General features: G+C 41.4%; 1 protein-coding gene across 11 annotated transcripts in view; it reads right to left on the bottom strand.

The window, feature by feature from the left end:
- The window catches only part of tenm4 (teneurin transmembrane protein 4), a 204,000-nt gene that overhangs the window by 80,000 nt on the left and 101,749 nt on the right, over positions 1-22,251 (bottom strand). For 7 of the 11 annotated variants that reach the window (XM_061719775.1, XM_061719773.1, XM_061719774.1 and 4 more), the window contains 8 exons: positions 21,057-21,221; positions 18,508-18,722; positions 17,215-17,425; positions 10,426-10,527; positions 9,709-9,903; positions 8,006-8,206; positions 4,021-4,206; positions 742-768 (listed from right to left, as the gene is read on the bottom strand). In XM_061719775.1, the coding sequence (XP_061575759.1) occupies positions 742-768; positions 4,021-4,206; positions 8,006-8,206; positions 9,709-9,903; positions 10,426-10,527; positions 17,215-17,425; positions 18,508-18,722; positions 21,057-21,221 (1,302 nt within the window). The remainder of the gene's footprint in view (positions 1-741; positions 769-4,020; positions 4,207-8,005; positions 8,207-9,708; positions 9,904-10,425; positions 10,528-17,214; positions 17,426-18,507; positions 18,723-21,056; positions 21,222-22,251) is intronic. The other 4 variants (XM_061719776.1, XM_061719778.1, XM_061719782.1 and 1 more) reach the window with 1 other exon arrangement.

Here is a 22,251-nt window from a genome sequence, read left to right as displayed (position 1 = left end):
CGACGAAAACCAGTCGGTTGGACCAGTCAGAGGAAATGGGTGATGAATAAGCTAAGAATGTTTGTTATAACGATTAATACCGCTCTGTGTTGGCGCCATTTGGTCCTAACTGGCAGTACTTTCAGAGCGAGGTTCCTGCAAAGCCCTACCCAAGCCTGCCTGAAACTGCCCCAGCCGCGGGGCTGCAAGTGTTCAAAAGCCTCCTCTGGCAGCCGGTCCCATGCCAGGTGGTCCATTACCAAGGACACAGAGAGACTGAGGGGGGGGGGTGCTGGTTGCAGAGAGGCATGGTCGCAGCAGAGCCTTCACCCCCTGCTATCCCAATACCAACCAGACCATGAACTCCTTTAATTAGAGAGGACATGGCCTCAGCACCTATCCGGCCCCGCTCACAGCTGGACACTCATCCATAATGCATAGCACAAGATCTGAATTCCCTTTCCCAACACCCTCCTATTGAGAGCAAAGATGCAGACAAAAGCAAAATACCTAACGTGTAAGAAAAAAAAGAAAAAAGAGCACATCTTGAATCAACAGGTGTGAAGGTGCAAAGCGGTGATTACCACGGGATAATACAGCAAAAATATGTGAGGTGAGGATCTGTAGAATTCGGTGTTTTGGGAAACAGAGGGTGAATAGTGTTTGGATGTGTCTATAGAGGAAGAGCATGGTGGCTTTGTTAATGCTGGATGGAGTTACGATGAGAGGAGGGGAAAATAAGAAGAAGGAGGAATGCCATACCTTTCACTACCTTATCCAGATAGTGAGCTTGGGAGATAAAAACAGGACACATAAGGGAGGTTTGAACAGTGCCACTTCCATGACAGGACAGCAGGCCAATGTGTTAGTTTACATTTCAGAAAGCATGAAGCATTAGAAGCATGCATTACAAGCTGCAACACCCAATACGATCCAACAGAGGAGAGGGATGGACAAAGAAAGAAATCTGGGGGGAAGTCGTGGAACGCAAAGAGACGGACTGAGAGAGTCAGAGAAAGAACGGGAAGATGGGCAAAAAAGGAAATGTTCAGGAAGAACCTTTCAACTTGTTCCTGCTTATTTTACGTTGGTATTCCCAGAATATCTCAGTCGGAAACGTTTCAAAAGCAGAGGTGGGTAGTAACGAGTTACATTTACTCCGTTACATTTACTTGAGTAAGTTTTGGGAAATTTTGTACTTTTAGGAGTAGTTTTGAATCACTATACTTTTTACTTTTACTTGAGTAGATTTGTGAAGAAGAAACTGTTCCTCTTACTCCGCTACATTAGGCTACGTTGAGCTCGTTACTTTTCTTTTATCCCTTTTATCCGCGTACGCGTCAATCTCATGACATCACTGGGTGATTCTTTGGGAAAAATATTTGTTTTTGCATGTTTTGTCACATTTACACAGACTCAAACACACACAGAGTTTCTATGAGTTCATGGGCTTGTTCTAGTTCTGCCTGGTTAAAAAAGAAAAGTACAAAGGCTTGAGATTTTGTGCTACTTGTGCTTAATTTATTTTTTTATTCTGTTATTTTATTTATTTTATTATTTATTAAAGTACTTGAATTTACTTTAAGATTATTTTAATTTAAGCTATTTTTTATTTTTTATTCATTTTAATTTATTTTATTGATTTAATTTACCTGAAGATGATTATTTTGTACTTTTGTCTGTTTGAACGGTTGTGTTAAAAAAATAAATCAGACGTTCCTCAACAGTTCACTCAGTACTTGAGTAGTTTTTTCACCAAGTACTCTTTTACTTTTACTCAAGTAATTATTTGGATGACTACTTTTTACTTCTACTTGAGTCATATTATTCTGAAGTAACAGTACTTTTACTTGAGTACAATTTTTGGATACTCTACCCACCTCTGTTCAAAAGTGCGCGATTGATGCCATAATATCACCCTTAAACCTTCTCAGCGTTTTGTACAGGAGGTCAGGATGTTCGACGAAAAACCCCTCGACACACATCCATAAACGATGAGGTCATCGGACGCTTTGCCAACAGTGGGGTCGTATCAGACCTCCTGTTCTCCACAGCGTGGGGGCCGGGGCAAACGCACAGCTCTCAACGATGAAAATTGATTTAAATTGAGATCTTTGGCATCTTAATGGAGGACACAGAGGTATATTCTTGTTGAGCGGAGATCTCAATATGGCCTTTATAAAAGATCCATCAATAATGTAACGCCGGCGTATAAAAGATTCACAAACTGAGTCGAGGCTTTGTGCTCAAGCAGCGCGGCTTCAAGACATGAATGAGAATGCTGTGAGAAAAAAATTATTGTAATCCTCTATAAGGTCTTACTTATAAGAATTCTTGGGTTTTTGTCCTGATTTCCTTTTGACTCAAATGTGTGGGAGCTGCAGATATTCTGTTCAGTGAGCCACTGTGACAGAGAGGGGGAGCCGGCCATTGTGTTCCCACCTCCTCTCTGACGCTTGAGTGGTTGTGTCAAAGAATTATAATAAGTGGGTTACAATGAGCGGTGGCAAATGTCAAAAAAGCAGTGCTGGATCTTTTATCTGTATACCATTTAATATAACATTAGCTCAGTGCGGTCTGATGCATTTTCTTCACCATATAGTCCACTGAATAGGGCAATCAATAGGAATGGGGGGACTTTTGAATAAACTTACAACAAAAGTTCCTACGACTAATCCTGTTCTATAAAATAACGATATCTCAAAATTACGAGTTACTCTTCAGCGATAAAGTGAAGAAAGACGAGAGAAGAGGAGAAAGAGAATTGATGCAAACGCAGGAATGCACAATGCAAACGTTGCAATCTTGCAGAACAGGCATGACATAGCACATTCTCTGAGGTGCCTCTGATGCTCGGAGGAGGTTTAAGAGTCCTGAAATCTGATATCATCGAGTTAACACGTGTAGAACATTTACTTTGATGGGCTCAAGTTTCACCTCATCAGTGAAACTTTCAAAACTCAGAACATTCAACATGATACCTAAAAACATCTTTATGCCATCATTTTTTTTTGGCAGTGGGCATTTTAAACAGAGGAGACGAGTCACAAACAGAGGTCAACCACTGCTTAGTTATGAGAACAAATTGGCTGTACTGTAAAAGTGACATATTATTGGCCCCTAAAAAATGATGACACACACACGCACGCACGCACGCACACACACACACACACACACACACACACACACACACACACACACACACACACACACACACACACACACACACACACACACACACACACACACACACACACACACACACACACACACACACACACAAAGAAAAAAACTGCTGACAGCAGGAATGCCACTTTCTTGGCAACTTCATGGTCCAAACACGGCGAAAAAGTTTGTTTTCAGCCAAAACAGTTTGCTTTACAAAGTTCAGTTGGCTCCTTGTTAAACGTTTTCATGGTAAAACCATTTAAAAGAAGAAAAAAAGAGTGCATAAACAGTCCTACGGTCCTCTGGAAGAGGCTTCTTAAAACCCGACCAGAACACAGCACTTAACGGCTTTAGTCTATCGGAACAGATGTCTTTTTTTCTTCTTTTAAGTCATCTTGAGAGATGAGGTTTTCAAAACAGCTCTTGACATTCAGTCAAGGTCTTGAAAACCAAACTTCTGCCACTGTTTACGGAGGAGCGACTGTTAAACACGGAGCTAAAAGCAGTGGCTGACCCGCTTGCAGTGACTCGCACGTCAGTGTTTGGAAATAATAGTAAACGGGAAGGGCGTAAAGAAGGGGGATGAGACGAGGATAAGTAAAATGAGAGGACACCTTAGCACATTCCCACATTAAAATGCATGAAGGCAAGCCTCAGATCCTCAAGTAAACCTGTTCATGCTTTACCCAGTTGCACAAATTCAATTAAGCATGCTTTACCCCCCCCCCTTCTCCAACAGGACGCATCCCCTCACACTCAGCGCTTCATACGCGCAAAGGCAGGGTGGCAGCCTATATGCCTTTGTTTGCCTCCCACAACCTTCCCAGACCCAAACAGACCCCTCCACCAAACCCAAACCTCCTCCCCTCCTACCAATGGTGCAGTGTTCTCCGTTCCAGCCCGGGCTGCACTCGCATTTGCCATCCTTGCAGGTGCCGTGCTCGTTGCAGCGAGGGTGACACGCCCTCTGGTCACACCCGGTGCCCATCCAGCCGTCGTCACAGCGACAGGTGCCCGAAACACAAATGCCATGGCCACCACAGTCGGCTGCACAAATCTCTGTGGGAGACAGGGACATAGAGAAAGACACGCACACACAAAAAGAGAGAGGAAAGGGAATGGGGGAAGACAAACGGACAGGAAAGAGGAAGGGGGGGGTGGAAATGGGATGGAAAGGGAAGACAAGGCGGTGATGAGACAAGGCAACAAGGGTGAAAAAAGACAAATCCAGAATTTATTGTCAGAGAGAAGGCTGCCACGCTTCACTACCTTGTCTGATGGTGCCTGAAAAGAAATTCCTGCACCTCATAAGGGCACTCCTTTCTGACAATACAAATCTAATAAGTGCATTACCAAGAAAAGACAAGGCTTATGGTGGCCTTAGCAGACATATTCCTTTCCCTGCCTCAACTCAGATTTGTAAATTCTGCTCTTTTACAGGAGAAGAGGGTGGAAAAATGAAAAAATAAAAATAAAAACTAAAACAACAACAACACAGCTACCATTTGGAATTAAAAATGGCATTCATTTTTTAACACATGCCAAGTTCATTGCTTTGCCACATACTGTGCTACTGGCAGACAGGATGTACAAATCAAAGGAATCTTTCAAAGCATAGAAATTCAAAATGACGTTTTGATTCTTTTTAACCAGAGGAAGAGGAACATGCACGGATTGAGCGAGGCTGAGAGAGGCTGAGAGAGGCTGAGCGAGGCTGAGCGAGGCTGAGCGAGGCTGAGCAGGGCTGGCTGGCGCTATTGTGTCACAGCCGAAGACCTCCCTGACTGGGTGTGATGGAGCCCGGGACATTACCCTCGTCTCATGAACTCGAGGGGGAGTGTGACAGGCTGAAAGCGCAAAGAAATTAAACACTAACAGATTACTAATGAATCTCATTGAAATGTTAACCTCTTTATTAACTATTCTGTGGTAAAGGAGCTTAGTAGTATGGGTAACAATGAACAATAGCATTTCCGGCTTATTAGGCCCAGCCAATTCAGCTATGACCACGAGGGACCAAAACTGGAGGTAAAATCTTTTAATAAGTCAATTACCGCCTCTACAGTGCATATTTTGTCATTGTCACAAAGTAAATATGGGTGGTTTTCTTCAGCCACAAACCATGACATGACATTACAAGCCCTGAAAGCATTTCAAAGAAAGCCCCTCTCCCGCTGCTAATTACAGATCAGCACAGACTATGCAAATGCTAATTTTACATCTGACTTTTGATTTAATAATTGTGCTGGTAGTGTCCGAATAATTGCCTCCAGTGGCTTTTAAGCACAGGAGCGCACCAGCAGGGATCCCTCCGCATGCAAAATAGAGAAAAATATTAGCGGTGTGAGTGTTTCCAGGGTTTGCACATGAAACTTCTTACGACGGGACGACGACTTCCTCCTGCTGCGAGGACAATATCATGTCGAACGGAAGGTGCTAACTGACTAAATTGACTTTTTGAGTGATCTCATTAACACGTCTGTTGAGGAAAAGGAACGAAAGCCAAAGCAAGCTCTGGCGGTTCATTAGAAGGCACGCCGTTCACCTGACTCTCAGACAACTGTTCACTTAGAAATTAAAGGGGAAACCTTTAACGTGATAAAGATGCAATTACAGCCTATAGGCAAACCCTCATTATCTGTGTCCGGAGGAGTTCACAGTGACAAATACCCACATTCCCACGACAGCCATTACCATTCTCACTAAACAAAAATGGCTAAAATGATACAAAAGCACACACATTAAACAACATAAAACCTGAAGCATAGTTATATCGCTGGTACGAGTATTACTACCGACGGTGCACACCTAGGTTGCATTGATGCAAAGTAAAAAAAAAACTGTTTGTGACATAGAAATATTATATTGTGGAGCAGGGATTAAATTATCTGGAAAGAGACACGGAAGGCTTTCCATCATTTTTCTTCTCCCAGCCTGTGAGGTTATAGGCGGCCTGCTGCAGAACCCTACCACATAGCTTAGTGTTGTATTAGACTGCAGAAAGCTCTACAATGAACAGGATAAAGGAGGATAAAGAGCTAACTCATCATCATTTACAGAGCTTTTTCTCTGCGAGGCAAACGCAGACTAACTGCCCATTTACCTCCAAATCCTCGGGATTACCGAATAGGTCAGCGCGTCTTCTTGGAATACAAAGGAGGATTTGAAGATCTGAGAGACCCGCTGCACTAAAACGCTCATTTCAGAAATATTTTGGGTGAATACAAATGATATTGTCTAAATAAGAAAGAAAGAAGCTTAAAAGTCTATAACTGTATCAGCCGCTGCGAACCCCCGCCCCCCCCTCGAAATGACGGACTGATTATCGACACATCAGAGGCGCGTTCAGACGACGCTATCTGCAGCCATGATCTGCTGGAGACTAAGCATAAAATGCAAATGCAGTCTCACATGAGCATTTATTCAAGTGGAAAATTGCTGAATTCTTCAGCTGTCTTCGCTGTGTAAAGAAAAGAGGGATTTTTTTTTGCTCTTTTAGTGTTTGCATATGCCAGCCGTGCAAGTCAGTGATGGGAGATGCCTTAATCTGACAGCCCTAAAACAATACATCACTGAGCTCACTGAGGTTTTCAGTTAAATATTTTTTATTAAATGGGAGCAAACTATGCAGCTTTCAGAGTTGAGCTCAAATTCAGAGGTCCATTTTTTTTCTTTTTGAGCTTTAAGTCTAAATATTCTTGATGTAAAAATGGATCTTGTGCTCAGCCTTTTCTTTAGCTCCAAGAAAGAGCATTCCCCATGGACATAACGAACACAATGGGACCGCTCCTCCAGAGTCGGTGAGAAAATTATTGTCTGCGCCCACTGCCCTTGAGTGAAGAGGGCCAGAACTCAAGAAGGGGTTCGAACTGGCGTCATTCACGCCATCATTTTTTTTTTTCATGAAAGTCTTCCTCCATTCTTCGTCTTCCACCTAATTTAAAATGGAAACTAAAGGTGAAAATATTTGTGAAATAAATAAATCAAGAGCCAGATCGACATAATGGGATTCCTCCATCTGATAATTGATGAGAATAATTGAAGTCTTTTCACAAGCTATTTTCTTTCAAGAAAATCCCTGAGGTTCTTTTCTGTGAACATCCAAGCAATTAGCAAAGACGGACTAAATCAAGCAGAGAATAAAATTTAGACAAAGGCGAGGGGATTTCTAAAGGTGAACTGATGTTAATTCTATTACGCATTCTTGAAGGTAATTATCAATTGTAGCATTTCGTTTTTATCCTCTGTAACAGATAACAAATTACAAACGGAATGCAGAGAAATATATTGCTAGGCCTCGATTTTCAAATGACTACTGATGGAAGTAGCAGAGAAATTTATAAGAGCTATTTTTGGCCAAAAGCACAAATGTTTATTTCAGAGAGGAGCCTGGCAATTATGAAAATTGCATCAAATCAAGCGGGGGAAATGAATTTACATTCAGACAGAGATAATATCAGAGGAACTGACAGAGATGTCGAGGTTCATAAATGTTGGAGCTTGTCATTGTGGGTTTTGACATAGAAGTTCTGCATATATATTATATTAGTTACTAGAGCGTGGAGAGCTTTATTTGTTTTTATTCAGCATTTTGAGTGAAAACTATTCCATTTAATTCACCACGGTTGTTTGACATTTATACTCTTAAACTGGTACATTTTTTGCCTCCGTATCTTTGAGATGCTAATGGATTCAAATGGATCATTTGTCATCAAAGCCTAATTACTATCAACACCCTCCATTAAAACTACGGTAAGCCTGCTGACTGCTGTCTGTTTTTTCTACCTTGTAATCAGAGCTAAATCGGCTTCTGAAAAGAGATCCTGCCAATGTTTACTCTCCTGATGGAAGTACTTGCCTGTTGAGCAGTCGTGGCCCGTCCAGTTGGAATCACAGCTGCAGGTTCCGGTGTCTGCCAAGAAAGTCCCGTGTCCAGAGCACTGGTCCATGCAGGAAGCCCTGGGGCTTTCACATCCAGGCCCCCCCCAGCTCACGAAGCAGTGGCACTCTCCCTGGACGCAGACGCCGCGGCCCGAGCAGGTCGGATCCAGGCAGTCCACTGAAAAAGCGTGTCGAAAAAACTGTGTTAGACACCGGTTTCCTTTTATTTGTTTCCTCCTTTTCTCATAGGCATATTGGCATTTGTAGTTGAAACCTGAATAGAATGACAAGTGCAGTGGGCTGCAGCTCAGCTGCAGAAGCAACCAGATTAACACGTGAATAATGAAGACACATAAGACAACACATAAGAAATTCAGCTTTTCTAAAACTGGAGAAAAAAAATTGTCCGTGGAAGCAAATTAAATGCTTGTTTGCTCAGTGGGTGTTATGGCACAAACCTACAGGTTCTACCCACACTTCTGCTGGCACTCTTTTTATGCAAGTTCATCTAAAGAAGGAAGCTCCCTTAACCGATGCATGTTTCAATAAAAATGAAAGCCACAATGATGCATATTTCAAAGCTAGGAAACCTAAAACCCGCATTAAATGAATTTAAGAAAGTGAGAAAAAGAGCCCGGGGCACCTGCCAGACTTCCTGTGAAAGAAAAGCAAGCACAGCGTCAGTTTTACACCAGAGTGCCTCGTACTGACTGAACTACGCTGCATTTTTCTTTAACAAAGTACCAGTGCGCAATGCGTAAGTTCAATTAGCAACCGATTAATGGCTGTGTTTATGTCTCTCTTCCCATGACGTGTTATCAAATGAATACGCACTTTGTGAGGAGAAACAGTTGTGGCAGCAGGCGGTTACAACATCAACATTCTCCCCCTACAAGACGATATCTGCTCGGTACACACAGATGGCAAACGGGCGCTGAGTAGGAGCAACGTCTAGCCACTGAGAGCAATAGGCCACGCCATGGAAGGTCCCCTTTACCATGACATAAACGGGTAAAAAGGCTGTCATAGTAAGACAAACAGGATCCCTTGCCTTTTAGCAGATGGTTTGGGCACAAGACACAAAGATCAGAGGCTAACTGACAAGACGCGCTCTCCTGGTAATTAATCATTGTGGCTGAAGGTCACATGGAAGAAAGGTAAAAATGTTAAAGGGCCCATGTCCACATTCGGCTGCACTCCTTATGGCTGACACTCCAACTAAAATAGAATAGGGGCCTATGGATGTCATCAACCCCCATTTATCAAACTCCCAAGGTCCATTTTTCATCTTGAAATGGGAGCCTTCAAGAGCTGACAAACACAATGGCTCCTTCAATTTCACCTAGCCAAGCCGTACCAGGCAACGAAATGAGAGCTCCTCACGGATGAACGTCAGACTTTATGTCTGAACTTCACACAATATACGCACTATTGTGATTAACACACTGGCTCATAACCATTAAGTCTACTGAAAAAAGTCACCAAGGATGCATATTCAGAAGTTTTATGGTTTATATTGCTCTTCGTAAGAGATGTCCTACTGGAGATTGTGAGCAGCGCCGACTTGATAAACCACTCCCTCATGAATTTAGACAGCGAAACACAAGCAAGCAGCGACGGTAGTTAAAGCAATCGTATTATGTGGGGTTTTATCCGTTTAGACCGCGCTGAAACAATCACCTTCTTCACAGTTTTCCCCTTTGTAGCCCGGGTTGCAAATGCAGGTTCCCACGATGCAGGTCCCGTGGCCACTGCATGTGATGTCGATGCACTGGTTGGTGGGAACGTCGCATTCGGAGCCCTTCCAGCCGCTGTGACACATGCAGCGACCTTTGAGGTATTGACCATTCCCACTGCACAGCACTGGACAGGCGGCTGCGGAAAGAGCAGAGAGCACAAATCTATTTGTATGGACAGAGAATCGGGAACGGGTGCCAAAGCCTCCATCTGAAAATGAGCCTGACCAAACTGTAAAAACGGCTTTACTTCTTCAGTGCATCTTATACAACAACAGAACCCGGCAAAAATATTTAAAAGCTAAACAATTTGTATTAAAAATACATGAAATTGAGCTAAGTAAAAGTGTCAAGTATGGTGTATATCAACAAAATAATTACGAATATCACTGCAACATGCACAGAATGCATTAACCTTCAGTAAAGTGGAGGGTTTCAGTAGAAATAACTGAGTTACCATAAAATATATCTGAGATATATATATATACTGTATATATATATATATATATATATATATATATATATATATATATATATATATATATATATATATATATATATATATATATATATATATATATATATGTGTGTGTGTATAATAGCAGAATATGTCTGAATAATAGCAGTTATTAGAGGTGTTACAAGAGAGGGAGTGACTCACCTCGCCCACAGTCAGGGCCTTTGAATCCTAAAAAGCAGTGGCATGTTCCACCGACACAGTCCCCATTTCCAAAGCAGTTACTGGGGCAGTCATCAATAGACTCTGAAAGAAAGCAATCAGGAGATTTTCTGAGTAATAGGATTCAAAAAAACAATTTTCCTCCCACTCATTTCTTTCTGCTGATTATTTCCCCTTGTCTGATGACAGTCAGGAGCACCAGCTCCATCAGACTCAACATTTATATTTCACTGCGCAGCGCACGTTCGAGTGTTACTTATGTTTCAGAAAAATTAGGCAATTCATTGAGGAAAGCCGCAAAGTCGTGATTGCTTTTGAATTGAACAAAAATCACTAATCAATTAAAGTTTCTGAATTTTTCAAAAGGCACTGGCTGTTTAAGAGCCATTAAGCCAAAGTCTAAGTAACAGTGGTACCTGCGTATCCTGCTGTTGAGTAAAACTAGTGCACCGCGCTCAGCCAGGAATATTACAGCATCTCCCCACTTAGTCTTCAGTTGTATCTAAGCTGAGAGGCATTTTCTAATATTCATCATAAGATCTTTACTTTTCTTAATACAACCTATACGCCGGTTATGCTTGACAAGTAAAGAAATTAATATTCCCTCACGGAAAATGGTTTCCTGGCATCACGTGGAAATCTGGTCGGATTCTAATCAAATAAAAGAATCAGCATAATTTACACCTTAAAAATAATGTTCTGCATAGTTAACTTACTATTGTTGATTAATTCCTTGTCTGCGCAGAACATTTTGTAATAAATTGCATTTGGTTTAAGACAAATGTTAAAACTGGAATAAACAAATGAATACAAATCTGGAGAATCATGGTTTGAAAAGTCAAGAATTAACTTGACATTTCAAGATTAAAATTAAGCATTGATTTTAAATCTAAAAAAGAAGTTATTCTTTAACTCGCACTGCATTTTAGTGAATCCAAGATATTTTGTGTCAACTGGATTCCCTTTGTTACTGTCTAGCCACTCCTGCATAATCCCCCAAAAATGAAAAAGCTGGAACAGTGGAGGTTTTACAATCGTGTAATGTTGCCATTCCTTCTTGCAACAACAAAGAGCCGCCTGGCACTAAGAATACCAAATAATGAATCATTATATTCTGTAGCATTCTGTCTGCAAACAAGTCTTGAGCTTTGCAGCGGTGGGGATGTGTGATCATCGTTGTCACATTTTCTGAATTCTACACACATTCTTAACCTAATATACATGTACGTTGGATTGCATTCCGTATGTGGGTCTGGATTAACTTAAAAAGGATGCCCTTTTGAAACGATGTTATCTTGAAAGCAGTTTATGTTGCCCTAAAATCTTATGAAGGTTCTCTGCATTAATGCTGCCATCACAGAAATGTAAATGAGCTTGGCCATGGGCACTGAAACATCTTCATACCAGCACAGTCCCTGGCTCTTGGACTCGTTACTGATAACAGATTGGGTGGTGCTTCTTGTCCTTTTGCTGTCCATTTCTTCAAAGAAAAAACTCTGTAATACTGATTTACATCTCTACAGTGCAATGGGTTGTAAGACTGAAATCCAGCCTGTACTCTCTCAAAACAATCACTGCTGACAAGCCAAACATACAATATACTGGGTATATAATCATTTGCAATGGAATAAAATATAATGTGATACTTTTCCGTAATATTGCAGTTTTTTTCTTATTTGGGATTGAACATTTTTAATTCATTTTATTAACTCAATCCTTTTTAAGAACAGGATTTTATTGTATATGAATGTATTCTGTTGATTTCTTTTCACCTATAACGTAATCAAAATCTCTATTTTTCTGTATTTTTTTTAATCAACCCTGTTATAAAAGAGACATCTCTGAAAGTGTAGTGATGTCTAATAAAGGTTTTAATTAAGTTTGAATGAATGATCATTTGAAGGATGTAAGTAATCCGCAGATCATGCTCCTTGATTTCTTTTTCAAAAGCTCACCGATTCAAATAAACTCGCTAAAAAACTACCAAAACACTGCACACTGACATGTGTTTTATTAGAGACAAGTCTGACCACTGATCTCCGAGGGGGGTAGCAGAACTGAAACATGATGCTCGCTGAATGAAGCCTGAAATGGTGCTGAAAAATAGCCAATCATGTCCACTGCCTTTAGGCAGCAGGAACTCTGAGGCAAAACTTATTGAACAAAGAATCTCTTATACTCCAGAAAGGGCCAGAAATGTGAGCCATGGATTCAGCTTCCCTTTACCCTGGAGAGTCAATCATCACTGAGGATGCAATGGAAGACAGAGGGGGGGGAAAAAGACAAAAAAAAAAGGAGAGAGGGAGAAAGAGATAAAGGCAAACCAGCGATACAGTGAAAAGAGAGAGGGATGGACACCGAGGAGAGAAATGCAGCTGCTGCCTTTTTTCATGCTACAGACTTCCCTTTGCCATGATGGGTTACTGGAGGGATGCAGGGAATACAATCCTCTGGTGTGGTTGATGCTATCAGCATTTTGCTGAGGTTTTGATGGCCTCCAACTAGAACATCTAACTAACATCTAAATATATATATATAACACTTGATTTTTGCACACACCTAAGGAAACTGCAAGTGCAAGCTCAACGGTCATGGCTTTGAAAATGATAAATGGCATGTGTGCATGCTCACCGATAGGAATTCCTACCCAGAACTACAATTATGCCAGACAGATTCCCTGCCAGACAGTTTTTTATCCGGCACAAGTATGTAGGGACCAAAATACTTGAGTTTTTGTGAGCGATACAACCATCGATTCAAATGTTCAGCTCGCAGGTATTCTACATCATCGTGCCCCTAATTAGAGCATCTTAATCTATTATGCATATTTCTTTGCTGAACAACATACAGCCTGTCAAACGTGCTTAATTGAGCAATCAGAGACGGGTAGTGCTCTGATTCTTGTGCAGTTTAGCAGAATACTCACTGCCCATGTCTGGCGGCTGCGATTCCTCTGAGAGCAAGGAGGTGAGGCCATGAATATCTCTTAGCCACACACTCGACATAGGCCAACGCATAAATCACGGATTCAAGCCGAGCTTCATTGAAATTCATTACCCCTCATATCAAGGGAGCTAACTATTGTGAGTCTCTCCAGTCAGTGAGGATAGAGTAGTGTGGAGAAGGCTGGTTTAATCAGCAACTTGCCACCCCTCTCAGAGGATGCTCAACACTTTTGAATGATGGTTGGTTGTGCCCGGTAAGAACCTCTGCGACGGAGTGAGACAGAACAAAAAGCATGACACATCGGTGCTGGGTCTTTGCTTCCTTTTCGCCCGCAACCCTCTCTGTAAAGGGAGCCGTGTCTGGGCTGAAGCATGTCTGGCACCAGGCAGCAAGGACAAATGGCTTCATGCTCCAGAGGGCTGCGATACAAAACATTCAGTAGGACACATTTCACATCGCCATGGAGCCACAGCCAAGTAATGAGGAGCAACCCCGATTAAAAGCACAGATGCTGCAGCTCCCCGGATATACTGTGTCACGGTTATATCCAGTATGGAAACCTTCACTTAACATGTGTACAGGAAAAAAAAAAGGTATAGTAAAATCAGACTCTCGTACTTCCGCTAGGGATGGGCGGTATGGACTAAAACATTTATCACGATAATTTTTGGCATTTATCCCGATAATGATAAAAATGAGGATAAAAAAAAATACCAATTCAACTCCACCTTTGTAACTATAAATCTATCACCACATTCAGTCTCTGGAGCCCCCAAAACACTGCTCCAAAAGATACTAAATACTACTAAACTACACCAATGAAATTGAATTAATAAAAACCAATTAAATGAGTTACACCTGTACTGCAAAACTGGAATGACTCAGATCAGCCATGTTTGTTACACAAACACGTATCAACGGGAATTTATCCTTCTTTTTCTTTCTTTCTTTCTTTCTTTCTTTCTTTCTTTCTTTCTTTCTTTCTTTCTTTCTTTCTTTCTTTCTTTCTTTCTTTCCTTCCTTCCTTCCTTCCTTCCTTCCTTCCTTCCTTCCTTCCTTCCTTCCTTCCTTCCTTCCTTCCTTCCTTCCTTCCTTCCTTCCTTCCTTCCTTCCTTCCTTCCTTCCTTCCTTCCTTCCTTCCTTCCTCCCTCCCTCCCTTCCTTCCTTCCTTCAACACAGAACCATAAATCAGCTTTACACAAAAACGTCATCAACGGGAATTTATTGTTTTTACCATGAGATGACAAATTCTTACCGTGGGGAATTTTTTGGACGGTTTATCGTGAACGGTAAAATATCACCCATTCCTAACTTCCGCCACTGCCAGGAACACCAAACTAATTTCACTGCAATCACCTCTTAAACAATGCTGCTAATGTCTCAGTGTGCCTGCTCTAGATATTATTGCTCACATACATTTTCTATACCTGGGCCGCTTCATTTGAAGGTCAACTCCATCCCTCCACGGCTCAATAAAATTCAGGCAGTTGGTGGATTCAATTTCTGCTGAAGGGCACTTAATCGGTGACCCATTTTAAAAGGGCCCCTCTGCCTCCCTGTGAGCTCCTGTGAGCAGCTCAGCTTCGGTACCAACGAACAGAGGCAGGATTCTTGCTCTGACTAAATCTGACCCACCCCGTCCATTGCACAGAATACCTTATCTGCTTGTGTTGTCTGTGACAGCACCCACAGCGGGGGCTGCGTGCACACCCAGTCAAGAAGAAATAAGCAAAAGTAAACATGCTGCTCTTGCCCCCCTCTTTCTTCTGTCATATCATATATTAAGTATTGAATTACAGCTGTTGTTGCCACAGTTGGGGGGGGGCTTCATCTCTTTCCTGTCTCCACTTGGTGTTGAGGACAACCTCTCATTGATCTGCTGCCTGGCACAGCCCCCTCCACAGATGGACTCTGGCCCAGGAGCTTTTAATTAAAGAGCATGTGAGAACAGCTCCCAGCTGCCATCCCTGTGAAAGCCGACACCTCGGGCCCTCTCGCACCTTGCTTGATACAGCACTGCTAATCAAAGGCGCTTAAGGGAGAACAAAGAGGAGCGTACAAAACGAAGTCACCTCCACAAAGAAAGACGTACGTGCGAAACATAGTCGTGTGCCACTAAGAGTCAGTCAGAGGAAGGGGAATATCTTCCCCCCACTTTGATAGGCGTGGGTGGAAATTGAAGCCCTCCGTGATCGAAAAAAGGCATTACAGACGGGAGGGTACAATCACGCTTTGAATTGTATGCAAATGTTTCCCAGAAGCTTGGACCCCCGATATGCTTGGAAGACACTCGGGCTAATGAGGATATTACGATCCCTCAATGTCCTAGTCACATGGCAGGGATAGCAGTGATGTCCTGATTTTGAAATATTCGGCTTCACCTTGATTAACCTACTTAGATCTACCAGTATCTCTTCCCCGCGCCGTGGGTCTGCGCTGCTTCCTGTGGGGTCCCTGCTGGCTGGTGTTGTAGGGATTATGGATGGCTACTACCGGCTTCAGCAGCAGGTCATGCTAATGGTACTCACCTATTTCTTTTTTTCATTTCATTTCATTTATTCCATTCATGGTATTGTTCTTAATAATGTTGTACAAAATTCCATGAAGTACACATTGTCACTATGAAAGAAAAGGAGCAGGAAGAAGAAAACTTATGACACCTGCCCCTCTCTGTTAATACAATTACGTTGACTTACTGAAGTCCAATCTATCTATACCAGGGGTCGGCAACCCGCGGCTCTAGAGCCGCATGCGGCTCTTTAGAGCCACCCTAGCGGCTCCTAGAGCTTTTTCAAAAATATTTGACCTTTTTTTTTTCTTCTTTTTTCCCTTTTTTCCTTTTTTTCTTCCTTTTTCCCTTTCCTTTTTAATCGCGACATTTCAACTTTTTTCTCGAAATTTTGACTTTTTTCTCAACATTTCAACTTTTTTCTCAACATTTCGACTTTTTTCTCGAAATTTTGATTTTTTTCCTCAAAATTTTGACTTTTTTCTCAACTTTTTTCTCAACATTTCAACTTTTTTCTCAACATTTCGACTTTTTTCTCAACATTTCGACTTTTTTCTCGACATTTCGACTTCTTTCTCGACATTTCGACTTTTTTCTAGAAGTGCATAATGAAAAAAAAAACTTCCCCCAGTTATAACTAATATAGAAACATGCAGGATGTGTTGCCTTCATTCTAAGGCTGATACAAGACTTTTCATTTTTTGTGGCTCCAGACACATTTGTTTTTTGCGTTTTTGGTCCAATACGGCTCTTTCAACATTTTGGGTTGCCGACCCCTGATCTATACACATATTTATAACAAGAAAACAAACTTTTTTTTCTCTTTCTCCTTCTTCTTTTTTGTAGGCACTTATCTTTTCTTTTTTAAACATTTTCTTAAGCTGATACAAACTTGTGCAACTTTTCAGTTACTTGCTTTGTCCATGCCATCATTTTACACCTGTAACAGAAATACATATTTGTTTTATGTTTAGCCTTGCAAAAGTATGTTTGAAATCATGTTTAAGTCTGTTGTCCTCATCCTCCAATCTGAACACATTTCGTAACTGTTCTGGTAACGATCTATTTTTTGCTTTAAACATTATTTTTAAAGTTTGAAGTTCAACTATATCCGCCATTTTCAACGAACCTGCCGAAATAAATAATCTGTTTGATGGTTCTCTGATGCCTACCCTGTGAATGACTCTCACTGCTCTTTTCTGTAGCACAAACAGAGGAGAGATGTTACTTACATAGGTATTACCCCACACTTCCACACAATAATTTAGATATGGCAAAATAAATGTACAATACAGAGTTCTTAGTGTGTTAGTTACCTATGGCGGTAGTAATGAAAGAAACGGTCTCTATTTCTTTCCCGTCATTGTAGATGGCCAGGTGCCAGATGCCCGAATCCATGTACTGGATGAAGCCCGTGTCGTGCGTGGTGACGGGTACGAGACTCCGCTGCAGAGCCACAGGCCCCTCCAGACCGCGGACGTCCTGGGACAGCAGACGCCGCCCGTCCAAAAGTTCCACAAAGTCAAACTGTAGACAGACACAGAAAGTGAGAAGGACTGATGGATGGACCGCAGACACACCATTAGAGTGACACATGAGACTTAAGTGCTTTTAGTCCTCTTTATAGCAGAGCATCATTTGGGGTGCATGAATAACTCATCATTCTGGAGGAGCTTGAGTTAAGTCTTGACACATCCTGGCTGGGTGGGCTGCGATAATTTCATAGTTCAAATATCTTATAGGAAAGTCTTATTTGAAGTTATTAAACTGAAAAATGGAAAGCCGGGCGAATTAATTGTATAGTTAGTGTTTACCGAGTACGATCTGAACTGATTTGCTTCATATCAGCGGTGAGTCAATGAATCACAAAGAGACAGCTTTTCATTTACATCTACATAAAGACAAGAGTCGTGACTCGTGTGCAATCGGTCACTGGATGAATACGGCCCGCTAGATTATTTTCATTGAAATGAAAGGAAAAAAAGAAGAAGACAACAGTGATCTTTCAAAGAGAGAAATAAATCACACTGGACATTAGTGCAAACAAAGATCAGGCTCTGTGCTGTTTGTAGGAAGTACAGTTGCCTTTCCAGCAGAACTCTGCGAGGGAAGCGGTCAGATATGATTAATAACGTGACGTATTTCATTCTGTGCAACACAAAGATGGAGAAATTAAGGAAAGGAAAAAATCTTGGCCCCTGAGCCCGACATCTTTGTGTGATTCATTGACGGCATTGAACCTGAAACAAATTTTCCATAAATCCTTTCTGCAACAAAGAAAGTGATTCATAATACAATACAGACATTTATGAAGTGGTTTGTATTCATGACATGCTCGTACATGGTTAGATTTTTTTTTTTTCAAACAATATCCCAATTTATATTCAGTGGCAGAAGAAGAATGGGGAAGGGAGCCAAGTCTTAAACTATGCATGATTGTGCCGTGTTTCACATAGCATCACATTATAATTTATCACTGCATTAGAAAAAAAAGAAAAACTGATCATGTCTAATGCGGTAAAGACTCAAATGTGACAATTCAAAGTACCTGAACACTCAGACAGCTATTCTGTAAGATCATATACTGTATATAACATAGTATTTCCCACCTGTGTGTGTGACGGGGGGAGACCTCTTCTTCCATACACTCCCACTAAGGCATCTTTGCTGAGTGACACATTAAACTTCAGGTACATGGGATGATCAATGAAGACCTGGGATCTCCAGAAGATACCGGGAGGAATCTGCTGCGCGACCTTGCGTCCCACGTCAATCTCTCCCATATCTATATAGCTGTCATCTGGGAACAAGCTGTCCAATTTGCCTGCATGGCACACAGAGCAAAATCGGTCAAAGAGATCACATCATTAATCCAGCGTAGGCAGGGCACAGGGAGTGAGTCTGCTGGGGCACGATAGTCGGACCATATCACAGACATTTAATCACATTACTGACAGTGAGAGGAAAAATATTATGAATGATCCCTCTAACCAATGCTTGCAATTACCAGTTCCTCTAGAGGGGGGTGTGAGACACATCTGATTGAGCGTTATTTCATAGATCTCCCAGATTGTTTTTGGGGTTAGTTTTAATTTCTGAAATGGCAAATTGAACATACAGTACTTTGCTTACAAAGAAATGACAAAAATATCAGGTTTCATTCATGTTGCTTTGCTTACATGAGTCAGGATTTTGTTATGAAACTACGGATCAAACGGTGCCTTTTTCTAGTTCGGTTAAAAGACATAGAGCATATGGTCCGGACGTGGCAAGAGAGAAAGATTGTCTTCATCCTGCGATAGTGAGGAGTGAAAGTAATAAAGTGAAAAACAGTAATTATTGTCGAGGGGGATTTCAGTTACAGCTACCTTGCTCAGGTATTAGCGCATATACCAGCAAGAATCGCCCATATGCTCCATAATACAACTTATATTGGACTCAGCGGAAATGGCAACATCTGTTTGTCTGTGTAGATGAGCTAATCTCAGCTGCAATGTCGAATACAGCATACATCCCCACAAACTACCCCCAGGACTTGAAGGCAGACACAGCTTTGGGCTGCACGTGGCAGACCAGATGGAAGTCCTCTCAGAAGTCCGTCAGCGGCCACGGAGTTTATCAAAGAGGACAGGGCGCATTCCCTGTCTCCCAGATCGGGGCGTTACATAATGCTGCATCCCACAAGTTCATTTTCCACATGCTGGGAGACTGTGTGTATTTATGCAACACATTAGCAGTGCGCTCATCAGACTGTTTAAATACAGACCAGTGATAACGGGCCTCGCGGATAATATTCTTTTTGTTTGTTTGTTTTTTGCAAGCCAAACTAGCACATCACGCTCCGATGGAAAGACAAGGCTAAGAAAGAGAACGCTGCACTGAATTTTAAAACAATGTTCACATTTGCATCACCTTGATGCGAGATTAGGCAGTCAGACATTGTTCCCAGTGACACCACTGCAGAATGAAACTATTTAGAAAAGCACGGCTATTGATTTCCTATCAGCACCAGCAGCCATGCAGGCTCTGCGTTCTGCTGCAGTCATGCTTGTTGTTGGCAAAACACACATTGGGCTGTCTGGTAAATGAGAAAAGACAACTCCTGGATTCATCTGTATGGTAATAACCCCCATCTTCTACCTATTGCAGCCTTGCCAGCGGTGAATCACATGGTTAAATCTGGGCCCACTTGTCCAACAATGGAACGGAGCAAACTTTCCTTGAGTTGAGCAGCTGGTACCGAGGGGTGTGCACATGCTTTCTGCGGCTGCCAGGAAATGCAGTCCAAGCTAGGAGATGAAAGGATCACATCCGTTCTGAAGGGGACAGAGTAGCTAATCCCCTTCCAGCCTCTGGATACTCTGTCCCTTAAGCTGTCCCATTTTCTCCCTCCAGGAACAAATAACACTTCCCACTTACCACAACTTTCATAGGATTACAATGCAGATCTCTACGCGTACCGTGGAGACGGGCGAAAAAGAATGTGAAACTAAACGACCAAAATAATGAAAAACTTGCACAAGTTCTGAAAATGTCAACTGTAAACTACGATTTGAAAGCTTTGTTCCGATTAGTGCTTTGCAGGGCACGGCAGGGAGTCTTGCAAGTCATACTTATATATGAAAACCACATAGATGCATTTATAAATTAATGATACATTATTTCTAGTATTTAAAAAATTATACCCACTTAGAGGTGCCTGTTAGTGCTTGGCACTCATTCAGGTGTTTTCATATACTTTTTCTTTCCTTTTTGCAATTTTATTTATGTGTGGGTGTGTATTTGCATTATGGTGTTTAGAGTAATAGTTTAGTGAGCTGTTTTTTTCTTTTTTTTAAATTTATTTATTTTTTTTTTTTATTTATTTATTTTCTATTCTTTTTTTTGCATAATTAATTCTTATCCTGCTATAATTTTATATCCATTTATTTTTATGTTTCTATGTTGGAGGGGTTAAAAAAGGGAAAAAATAAATCTTTGACTTGTGATTTTCTTTTAGTGATACTTGGTACACCACAGTCACTGAATGTAGTGATCGTTCTATTGTTTTTTCTTCTTAGAAATAGTTATGAAGATGTATGTACCATTGTTACCTTGGCTATTGATCTCAATAAAAAAAATTATTAAAAAAAAAAAAAAAAAAGATATTTGCACTTACTGTCATCTTTTCCCCTGCGGTCAGGTATGTCCAAGCCCGTGTTGCCTAGTGGTGGCAAGCTCAGGTCTGTAGGGAAAGGTAGGCGACTTGTATTGTCCTCTGACAGCTGGTACATCTGTCTCTGGATGGGCTGCAGGTGCCAGTTTAAGCCCAAAAGGTGAATGGCTGAAATATGAAACAAAACAGATGTCAAAATTGAACGCTTTTGAAAGTAATGAGCCAAACGTAGAGTTATTATCCATAACTTCAATGGAAAGAATACTCAAAAACCCCAGAGGAACATTCACATAATTTCCGTGGCAACTGTGAGATGGAGGAACAGGAAGTAAACAGAACCAGGGACAATAGATGGTTTAATGGTTAACGGCATTTTGCTAAAAAGTGCTGACTAAGCGAGATCACAGGATGAATGCTGTCCTGATCCTATTGGACAACATCTGTCTCATCACACCAAGCATCGGCATGGGACATCCCCTGTGCCCTCCCATTCTCCCAATCCCATTACCTTTATATTTCCCTGCAAAACTAAAGGACAAAAGGGAAAAGGGGGGAAAAAAAGCAACAAATCAGCAGAGAGAAACCAGCGCTCTTCAATATGAACAAAGTGGATGAAGCATGTGGATATTTTACAAGGTCGACAAAAGAAATGTCCTCTGGAACAATGGCAGCTGAGCGCAGGATGGTGGAGGAGGGGCTGACCATGACAGATCACCAATAAGAGAATGGACAACATAAGCTTAGCAAGGAAAAAGCCAACTTGGAAGTAAGCAGTCAGCAGAAAAGGCCCAGAAACTCAATATAGCAATTTAATTGTTTTGTTGGATCTCTTAAGCTCCAAAAGCAAATAACCACACAATTCAATTATAGAGTAAAATTATTGGACGATCTTGGACCGACACTTGACTGGGAGTGAGACCTCTCCAGTCAAGTGCGGCTTTTCCAAATTCAGTTTTCTTTCTTTTTTGTAAATGCACAAACTAGTAACCTGTAAAGGGAATAAGTCATGTTTGCTGATAAAAGCTTTGGTTGCAACTACACTTAATTGACTTTGGTTCAAATATTTTATGGTTTCAAATTTGCATGTGATGAATTTAATGAAATTCAAAAATAATATGTAAATAAAAACTTAAATGTACTTTTTCAAAGTTTTTCCTGAAGATAACTTATCCAGTTATTACAGGAAATCAGAGAAGGA

The sequence above is a fragment of the Cololabis saira genome, chromosome 4 (assembly GCF_033807715.1).
Source record: "Cololabis saira isolate AMF1-May2022 chromosome 4, fColSai1.1, whole genome shotgun sequence".
NCBI classification, from domain to species: Eukaryota; Metazoa; Chordata; class Actinopteri; order Beloniformes; family Belonidae; genus Cololabis; species Cololabis saira.
The sequence above is the reverse complement of the archived record's forward strand: the minus strand, read 5'-3'. Positions and strand labels throughout refer to the sequence as shown.